Raw genomic sequence first — 10,758 nt, 5'->3', positions numbered from 1 at the left:
AATTTAAAATCTAATTCAAATCTACTCTAAATTACTTTATGATTAAAATTTGAACTCCTCTAAAGCTTGTAACTTATTGTGGAATCTAAAGACGTTGAATTTGAATGCGAGCTAATTTTGATCGCATTATTATCTTAATCACATTATATTTGGCACAAATCGATCATTGAAAATTTTTATCCAAATATTTTCAGAGCCATCTTATTTATTTGATATGATATATACACATAAAAATGTTCCCACCCAGATCTCCCTCCCAAAATCTCCCAAAAAGATAACACTATTTCCTATATCCCCTCTTACAAAATCAGAACATTTTCTCCCTCTCGCCCAAACCCCTCCACTTCAATTGAATCTAAGCCGTTTCTCTTCTTGCGTAACTCTCTTATTCCTTTCTTCATCTACTACACATTGAAACAATCTCAGGTAAGCATTGTTATTTTTGGATCCAAATTGTTCCTTCTTTTTGTAGTATGTTTTGATTTCACAAATGAAGTGAATCATGTTTATTTATTTGTGGCTTATGATGTTCACAATGGAAGAATTGAAATCCAATTTATAATTTTATACGATTTTGTAATAGACTAGTGATTAGGAGTCGGTTTTGCTGAAGAATGTTGGGTAGGGATGTTACTATATAATATATCTATGTGAATATCCTATTTGCAAATTACGCACAACAACTGTTTGACGAAATGCATGTGAGAGCATCTTAAAAACTATGACTCTTTATTTATTTATTTTCAAATTTAAACTAAATTGATGGGATCTCCTTAATTTTTCGTTGCAATTGTTGCTTCTTGATGGAAAAATAATTTGATAACATCAAATTGGTAGCATTGCATATGATGTTTCTACTAATTTCTTTTATTAATAGCTACTGCACACACAACAAAGGTTATGTTTGAAAGTTGTATGGAATTGTGATTTACGTAAATTTGATAATATTAAGAGTTAATTATATTATTTTTCTATTTTTTTTTCTAATTACAAAATTTTTTAAAAATTTATGGATATATTACTGAACTCCCGGATACATTAATAGACATCTAGATACATAGCAGAGGATGTATCTAAGAAATTTGATACGGGATAGAGATTTATCAGAGAGGGATAGGACATTTGAACAAGGGAGGGATGTATCCGAGAGGGAAAAGGAATGTATATTTCCAAGAGGGACTTGTTGAATTTTTTCCAAATGATAGAAAATTTTAGAGATCAATGATAAAATAAGATGTGTATTAAGGTAATTTTTTTTAGAAGTATTAAAATATCATAAACTTTAATGTTTACTTTTAAGTTAAATTGCTTGATCTTTTGTGAAATAGAGTGCTAATAAATACTTATCAAATTTTACGCTGGCTGGTTCACCAGATTTGAATGAACGAAGGTGAGGTTCCAGTATCCATCTTTCCCCCGCACGCAATCTCCTTTGGTGGAGCTGCTTCACTACTGGTGAGTTATCGGCAATTATAATGCACGTTTTTAAAAAAAATTGGGGGTAACGGTCCAGAAAATGGAGTAGGAGATTAAAAGTTGGGAAATCCTACGATCACTCTCGCGAGGCGAAAGTTCAGGTAGCTAACCAAGTGAATTACTGATATTTCCCATAATTATGCATATAGAATTAAGAATCGTGTACATTTCATTTGTGATGACAATGTGTTTGATAATTTGCCTGAAAGAGAAGATGCACAGACATGAACTAAATGTGATATTTTAGAAATGAAGCCTTCTGCAGATTATTAATTTTGTTTGAAGTGGATGTATTTTGTCTACATGATTGAACTTGCAACAAAGGCGATCTGTTAGTTGTTCCATTTGCACTCTGTTTTAACAGAATTACTTGCGTGCGTGCCTGTGCACACACACAAACATGTAATTATTTTCTTCATTGATATATTGTTAACATCAACCAATTTATTAATAAGTCTCATAATGACTTTATAGGATGTGAGAACTGATTTCGGGATGAATTGTAGGAAGGACGGTTTGATCAAGGAGACGTTACTTGATCCATCATGAACTTTGCCACAAGTCTAGAGGCATAGTTTTGATCCTTCAATGATCGTTAAAACAAATTTCTCTGTCTTGTGCAACCCTTTCTCCAGTTATATTTCTTATGGAAACTAACTAGTTCTTGGGTTGGCGAGGGAACCAGTTTTCTGTAGATCTTTTATTTCTCACGTTGCATCCTGTGAACAGTTATTTGGCCCTTATATCAGAAAATAATTCCTCCAGCTTTGATATTTCTACTATAGTAGAAGAGTGAGTTAAAGGAGAGATCAACATGTCTGCTATGTGTCGTTTTATATTTGTTTAAGGATATTTTAGTTTTTTAATTAATGAATGAAACTTGTCTTTAAATCCTAAAAAGAAATTGTCTCTCTCTGTTTTTACCCAAAAATTGAAGAGCCACCGCAACAAAGCATCTGGAACTTTCTCCTTTTCTCTCTCGGTAGTAGAAGTTGCGCTTTAGGGTTCCTTTCATGGTTGCAATTCGTCCTTGTTTTTCAATTCTGGTGAGTTTTTTCTCCACCTTTTCTTCTCTCTGCTTTTCAATTCTAGAGAATAAATTTTCTCCATTTTTTGTTAGCTTTTTTACAAGGTATTGTTTTAGTTGTGGCCTTTTCCTTCTATTTATGATTTTCGCTGTTTTTTATTCTTAAAAATTCAACAAGTGACACATAAATGGGGATAACATTGAGTTTAAGGTAAAAATAACATTGAGTGTCTTGGGATTGTTTGAATTATCTAAAAGAATCACACGAAATTTCAAGATGGAGCTTACACATTGACAAATTTACAACTGCAAAAAGACTATATAACGACTCAATTAGTATCCTAGATCAGAAGACACCTTTTTCATCGAGTTTTGCAAAGTAAGATGTTGAGGGAAAGAGGTGAAGTAATGAATAAGAAATAATTATTAAGAATGATGATTAATGGGCATCTGCGAAGAGAATTTTTATGCTTTCATAGGTGTCTTAACTGTATTACCTGCACATTTAAGTAGATAGTGGGCATGTGAAAAAGCCTATAAGTATATTAATGTCACCAAAAATGAAGATGCGAGCTTTGAAAGTCTCTGAAGACTTGGGGATTGCAAATAGGTATAGTGAGAAGATGGTGTGACTGAATGAATTATTCACATTTCGTTAACCAAAGGAATACCCTACATAGCAGTACAAAGAAAAGTAACAAATAGAAACAATGAATACACTACTAAAGCTTAGTTAATCATTTACGTCCATGTATGTCCTTACTCACAAATACTAACCACTTTCTCTCTTTCGTATTAGGCAGTACCCCTCATAATCTATTGCTTTATTTCAGTCTTTAGAAAATAACAGAGTAGTAGAAAGAGAAGTTAAGCTAATATTGGTGCTTCACTGATCGGAGTGCGCTAAGGCTGTTAGCCAAACCAAACTTGGTAAAAGAAAGAGAAGAAGAGAATCTAATCGGCATGTTAGCAGAAGCCATCTCCTAATCATGACATCTGAAGCTACATTCTCGGGATAGTGTCTTTCCACAAGTTTTGCCTTGATCAAATCCACATTTTCTTTTGTCTTGTCAAGTTACAAGTTCAAGTATGCTCTCTTAAGTTTTTGCCTAAATTTTTCGTTTCTTTTTTCCTTTCGTCTTCTTTTCACTTTTCTCTTCAGATGTTGCAGAGTAATTTGGATGTTCTGTGGAGCCAACTCTTTTCAGCAGCCTTCTATCTCTTATTTCATCAGCTCTAATCACATTACACCCGATCCCTATTTCGATAGAGCTCTTTCTCGAGTGTTTTATGTTGAATTTTTTTCGGTATTGATTTAGTTCTATTTTTTTTCCTTCTTTTTCTGATTTTGGTTGATTCTATTTTTAATAAGATGGGTCGTTGCCTTCAATTTAGTTATAGTTGTATGTATGTAGCTCTGTTTTTTTTTTACATTTCCTCCATAACTCTTACTTGCAGGAGAAGTTAAAATTATTTATATCCTCCATTTAATTTGATTTGCAGGACGTATTACTCATGCTTGTGACATCCGCAGCAAACTCAATTTTTCAGGCTTAGAAAAATGCTCATCCTATGCTGAAATTTTAATTTTGGACACGGTAACAATTGATGATTCTTGTTGATCAATCTTATTCTCTTATGTTTTTTTTAATACAGTGATCTCATATCTACGGTTTAGTTAGTGTATAAAATCATAGGTGTAACTTGGAAATATGGAATTCTGATTCCATATGGCGCAGTTGGAGCAGAGTATCAATGCAGAAAATTGATTTGGGTTTTACTTTTGTACACTGAGATGTAAAAAATGTATACTATCATTACAATTTAATCGATTATATGTAGCATGATTATTAATCTTTTGTCCAGACTGTCATACAAGAAATTACATATCGTTGTCGATCATCTAACTTGACAGTGGAAATTGAAATTATTTTCACCTCAATAGTGGTCTTCTCTTGAAATTATTTTCACCTCAATAGTAGTTTTCTCTCTAAATGTATATATATATATATATATATATATATATATACACACACACACACATAACACTATTGAATAGATTTGAATTTAGTGGAATGGTATATTCCAGCAAAGATACTAGATTAGTTAGTGAGCTTTGAATCCAATTACTAATAAGTCATTTATGATTTCACATATAGAGTCATTCCCAGAGTCATTTTCATTCTCTAAAATGGGATCTTATTCTCGCCTGATGTCTACTCAGTCACCACGATGGGAAAGACTAAAGGCGGCTGCTTGTAAACCAGAGTGTCTTTTGATTTGTTTTATGTACTGCCATTTAAAATTCTATATAAATTCATGATTGTTGTCTTAAGTTGAAACTTTGGACAATAAGCGACTTTGTGACTTGAAATTTAAGTAGGAAAATGAATGGTATTATCGGCCTTATCTTTGGGAAAAGGTTACTAAAGAGCAAGCTTGATGAGTGTGTGTGAAAGGTATAGACGATTTGGCAAAAATAATTCCTTCTAATGTTCTGTTAGTAACAAAAACTGTTTCAGTCATTTTTCACTGTAGCACCTGCCCTCATCATCTGTATATCCTAGCATTTTTCAGGGTTCCAAACCGAGAGCTCTTGCAACAGAAGTTTCTTCTTCCATTTCTCGACAAGGTTAGTAATGTTAGCTTTGTTATTTTTGTCTAAGTTAGAATAATGGATTATTTCATCTAATAGACTCCATAGAATAGGCAACTTGAAGACTTCTGTTTTATCGTATGCTATTAATCATTTTTAGTTAAGTGTATGTAAGTTGAAGTTAAAGAAAAGTGTACTACTGGAGTTTTGAAGTTCCGAGCATTTTTTTTGCCATTAAATATTAGATACTTTCATAACCCACTTACCTTATCACAAATAGACATTTTGCGAGGAAGATGGATGTCTTGGGAAAAAAGTACTAAGATATACATGTAGAGTAGTATGCAGGAACAAAAAAAAAAAATATTTTTTCACATTGCAAAATACTAAATGCTCATCTAACTTAACTTGCTGCATAACTATCAAACTAATAAAAATAAGTTCTGTAGTAGTTATATGACAACAAAGAAGAGATTACATGAAAGACACTAGCTGAATACTGTAAATCATAACACGATAATATATAAATACTTTTAAATTTAGTTTTTCTCAACCATAACAACAAAATGTTTGAAACGGCCTCTCTACCTCCAGGTAAGGATAAGGTTTGTGTATACTCTACCCTCCCAAATTCTACTTTGTGAGACTACATTAGGTAAGTAGTTGTTGTATAACGAGAAAAGGTTAGAGGGTTACGGACATAAAGGGAGGTCCTAACAAAGATTTTTTTTTCCGGAACTAACTAATGAAGGTTTGGATCAGCTTTCTAAGACTTTGGTGGCTAGAGGCTAGGTTTGCATTGTTTGGGTTCAAAACAGTGTTATATCTGTTCATGTAATGCCATAGCTTGAAATTTGGGAGTTCGTTTTCTTTCTATTTTAGCATATATGATGATTTGGAATTGTAATTTTTGGCCTTTTTTTATGTACAAATAATGATGGTTATTGTCTTTCAAATAACCATATTCTTGTAGCTGTTTCAACTGGTGCGGAGTAAGAGACCAATAAGTAGAATTACATAGATATAATTTATATTTGAGAAGAAACAAATCAAGTTTAATTTGGTCCTTACAAAAAGTGATTTCTTTCACTGGTCTCTATGAAGTTTGGTGTGTGAAACTTGAGGATTTCAATGTTGAAGGGAAGATTTTCTGGAGAATTTTACAAGTTAGGTTTCTCGTGCTTAGATATTGGACATGACCGGCAGGCACATACACTTAGAAAGTTACTTTTGTATTGATTCATATGAGTGTCAAACTACATGCTATGCCCCTTGGATAACTATTCTTGACAACTTTTTAATTTTTATGTGACTTGAAGCAGCTTAAGAAGTGGTGTCGTGTATGTAAGTTCTTAAGTACTATTTTGCTTTATGTCATTCTCGCTTCAAATCAGGTGGTTGTACAACTTTGGATGCATGTGCGGGTTACTAAATATATGTAAATTGTTCAACATTGAATATTACCATTATTGCTAAATGATGCCAAGTTAATCCTGCTATAGTCCGTCCTCATGCATTTATTAATTTTGCCATGTAACATGTATTGATTCGATGAAATAAGATGTTTTTTTTTATTGAAAGATCAGAATTACAAGTGTACAAATATATCTTATAATTTTCATGTTGGGCCCGTACTAGCACGGGCAAACACATCTAGTATATAGAGAATTCACACGTGTATGCATGCTGTTTGATCATATACTAACTTGGAGTTAATGCATTACATGTAAGGGTACTTCAGGACTCAAAATGAAACTGAAGATAGTTTGGAGGAAAGTATCTGATTATGTTCGATATGATCTGAAGGAGATTGCTTTTCCTTCATCTTTACCGGACCCTCCTCACTTCAAAAAACGTAGGAAACTAACTTTGAAGGAGCGCTATCTTGTGAGTGTTCTTTTTATTTTATTTCTGGTAAAATCTTTTGGTAATGAATTATTATGATGCATTTATCAGTAGTTACCGTCTAATCTTGGTAATATTGATTCAGGTGCTTAAGGAAGCATCTAGGCTTTATGCTGCAAGCTGGGTGAGGGACATTGGTCCTGAACTTCGTCCCAATGATTACAAAAAGAAGCGTGAGATTGAAGGCGAGTTGGGTGAAGATAATGGTAACGGAAAGGAGAAGGAACCCTCAACATTAGAGGATCTAGGTAAAATACCTTACCAGTTGTCTTTCATATACGATTGCTATTCTTTCAATTTAATTCACGGAAACTTTACCAGACATATACTGGATTAATAGAAGTACTTTTTGACTCAACATGTTGTAAACGATATGTCCTATACATATTCCAGGACATCCCTCCTACTTCTTTCTGGTATGAATGATATCTTTATCTGAATGGTGGGACTGTGGGAGTCAGTGTTCTTAAAAGAAAAAAGTGCAAAAAAGCGACAAGGTCTATAGGGCTTGAAGCGAAAAAGGAGAAGTGAAGCCCGTGTTTTCTTAAATGAAGCACACAGTTTTTCGTTGCGATTATAGTTCTCTTTTCTTGCATTACATATATGATTATTTGATTTGTCTTTCATTCCAGTGTTATCAAATTATCCTGTATGTTGATTTTAGTACTGAATTTCTACTAGTCACCTTGTTTTCTTGACCCTCCACAGTCTTATTGGATGGAATCATAAGTAGGGTGTGTAAGCATTCATGAGTAAGTGTATTCCATTTTGATCCTGTTGAATTTCACCCTAATCTCTGAGGTCCTAGTTTTTGAAACTCAGAATGAGTTATGATTATGTTCTCCACAAATCACAGATAACACATAGCTTGTATATTCCCAAGTATTTCATCCACAAGATTTCTAAGTCGTGAACCCTTAAAGCTGAAAGCTTGGGTGACTTTGACGATATATTCCTGGATTGACTTAAAGTTCTGTTATTTTAAATTATCCTCGGTATTTTAGGTGTTAACAATCACGTAGCCTCTTGAGAACTTAGTCATGAAATTTGATTTTTTCTGCGATGATTCTTTATAACATGCTCCAAGAAGCTATATATCTTATTTTCATGAAAACTCTGCAATAATATATGCTGAAAATCAACTTAGACTTATTTGTTTTATCCATCTAAAAGTTTCTCTTAATCATATCACCGATTGCACAACATTTTCAATTATTACACTGTATATTTCTTGTACATTCTTTAATTAGTACATAAATCCTTTCAGTCTTGTTGAAATCGTTTCTATATTGAGTTATGAACTAACTCCACGTTTTATCCGTAGCTGTGGCTGCAAGAGGCGGAATGGAGACACTACGACCTGCACTGCAACGAGTTTACATGACGAGAGCCTCTGCATACAAAGATGCACTTAAAAGTTTCATACAAGGATATCAAGAAGGTATCCAACAAACCATGGAGAAAGCTAAAGACTCAAAATCTTCCGAAGACATTGATCCATCCAATTCCAAAGGACCAACTTGAGTTCTAGTGGACAATTTGTGAGTTATCTTTTGCAATACCAACTGCAACAACTTGTTCGATGTCCTCCCTTGTTTCTGTCGAGAGAATCACATTAGTGAGTATCTCCATTTCTAATTCTTGTACATAACTAGAATGGCGGTCATACAAGGAATGATATTTACATGAAAAATACTCGGGTATGCTACCATTTTCTGGGCACTGCTTTATTTTTCTGTATTTCATTGTACTGTTGTTTAAAGTTAGTTTGTCAATGTTCTGCCTTCGTCTCACGCCTGAAATTTTCTTAGATATTTCTAGTATCTATATACAGATGCATTGCTTATTCGAACAGTCTTGTTGGTGTACCGTGTATTGCTTGAAACCATGAGGTAACTCCACCTCTATATGCTTTACAGCATTGTTTTTGTTTAAATTTACTATATCCATTGTGGGTCTGGTTAAAATGTAACACGGAAAGGGGGAAGTGGTTTAAATTTAATATTTCTAAGACTAAGAGCGTGTTTGGATCGACTTATTTTAAGTGTTTTTAAGTCAAAATAACTTTTAAGCACTTTTTGAGTATTTGGGTAAATTAAAAAAGTGCTTATAAGCACTTGGTTTTAAGCTAAAATGACAAAAGTAAGCCAAAAGTCATAAGTTAGAATTTGTAACTTATGGCTTTTGACTTATAAGTCAAAAGTCAATTCAAACAGGCTCTAAAGCACGGAATCTTGCTTGGTTTGAATCATTAAATTGATGCAATATCATTTTCTTATTGTAAGAGTGGGTTAGAATATTGTCAGCTTATATGGACTTGAACGATTTCATCTCATTAGCTACATTTTAGGATTGAGTTAAGTCTAAGTGTCATATTTTACATATGTACTATCAAAGTTAGGTTTGTCCCTGTTTGGGCTCCCGTGTTATGTTGCCCACGTTCCCATTTGGCCGTTTAGGCATGCGGGGTGTGTTGGAGTGGGTTAAAGTTTTAGATTGGTTGAGGAACAACTATGATCTCCTTATATAGACAAATTTAAACAATCCTCCTCTGATTAGCTAATTTTTGGAGTTGAATTAGACGCAAGCGTCATATCTATACATGGTATTGGAACTAGGTTCTTTCCCATTTGGGCCCCCATTTATATTTTTCATGCTCCAGTTGGGCCTGAGCGTGAAAGAGGTTTGGTTGGATGATAGACCGGTGGTTTGGTTATATAGACTTGGACAATCCTCCCTTTATGAGCTAGCCTTTGGATTGAGTTAGACTCGAGGGCTATATTTTAGAATTATAAACAATTGTGATGATAACATAGTTTGTTCAAAAATAATTACTTTAAATCATATTATTATCAAAAAATGGGTGAGAAGACTTAGGGTTCAAATTTAACAAAGAGAAAAAAGGGACTGTGATTTCTATTCATTTGTCTAAGCATTGGTGACAAAGTTATCCGATACTCATATTGGTAGAGCAATTTCTTCTTATCTATTTGAGTTGTGTGGCAGAATTACTCGACACTTATATTGATGACAAGTAATATGTATGTAATGAAATAATTTAAATATGCACAAGATAATCCCGACACCACCATTACTAATAAAGTGGAGGGGGGGGGGGGGGAGGCTGGTTATTGGCGCCTTTGGTCCTTTGGGGTAGCTAGTGGCGCTTCCTAACGGACTGTCTAGAGTCCGACGACTTTCTTTGCTATCTCATCGACTAAATTGTCAGTATCAACAATCGACACAAAGTTCAAAATTTGGCCCCAGCATAAACTAGTTTGCTCAGTCACAAACTTGCTAAAGTTAATTTCGATAGAATGTTGAGCCTCCAAAACTTGCTTCGCACTGTTCGTAAAGTTTGATGGAAAAGGTCTTTGTTAATAATGTATCTTGTCAATTTTTACCTTGACAGACTTCTTGAGAATTGAACTTAAAGAGTTCATAGGTTAGATTGACTATTCTTTTCAACAGTTTTTCATAGGAATCATCAAAACATGTAGTAGTAGTACATTGAACACACTGTTGAACAAAATGAATTCTTCCATAGAATTAAAATCAAAATGTGAAGAAAAGCTGTTCAAACAGTTAGTTGCCTTCAATAGATGTCAAGTAATATTCCTAAGACACTATGGGTCTGTCACTGACAACAGAGTACAGCTGCCATCTTATCCAAGAAACTAGTCTCCACCATATTTCTTCTTGGTGAAGCCCTAGGAAAATCTTTACAGTAGTAACCCCCCGCCCACCCCCACCC

At 33.9% G+C, this 10,758-nt stretch overlaps 1 protein-coding gene across 3 annotated transcripts; it reads left to right on the top strand.

The window, feature by feature from the left end:
• Positions 1-193: 193 nt before the first annotated feature.
• LOC129877660 (uncharacterized) lies at positions 194-8,779 on the top strand. 3 transcript variants are annotated; one of them, XM_055953182.1, is made up of 7 exons: positions 194-426; positions 1,375-1,455; positions 4,007-4,101; positions 5,081-5,135; positions 6,831-6,986; positions 7,090-7,252; positions 8,329-8,779. In XM_055953182.1, exons 5-7 carry the CDS (start codon positions 6,849-6,851, stop codon positions 8,526-8,528), a joined length of 501 nt encoding a protein of 166 aa, XP_055809157.1. In that variant the 5' UTR covers positions 194-426; positions 1,375-1,455; positions 4,007-4,101; positions 5,081-5,135; positions 6,831-6,848; the 3' UTR covers positions 8,529-8,779. The 3 variants fall into 3 exon arrangements, with proteins under 3 accessions (XP_055809157.1, XP_055809156.1, XP_055809158.1); XM_055953181.1 differs by having other exon boundaries at positions 196-426; positions 6,841-6,986; XM_055953183.1 differs by lacking the exons at positions 194-426; positions 1,375-1,455 and adding an exon at positions 1,467-1,577 and having other exon boundaries at positions 6,841-6,986.
• The last annotated feature ends 1,979 nt before the right edge of the window (positions 8,780-10,758 follow it).

This window comes from Solanum dulcamara, chromosome 12, assembly GCF_947179165.1.
Source record: "Solanum dulcamara chromosome 12, daSolDulc1.2, whole genome shotgun sequence".
Lineage (NCBI taxonomy): Eukaryota > Viridiplantae > Streptophyta > Magnoliopsida > Solanales > Solanaceae > Solanum > Solanum dulcamara.
This window is presented reverse-complemented; position numbering and strand designations above follow the sequence as displayed.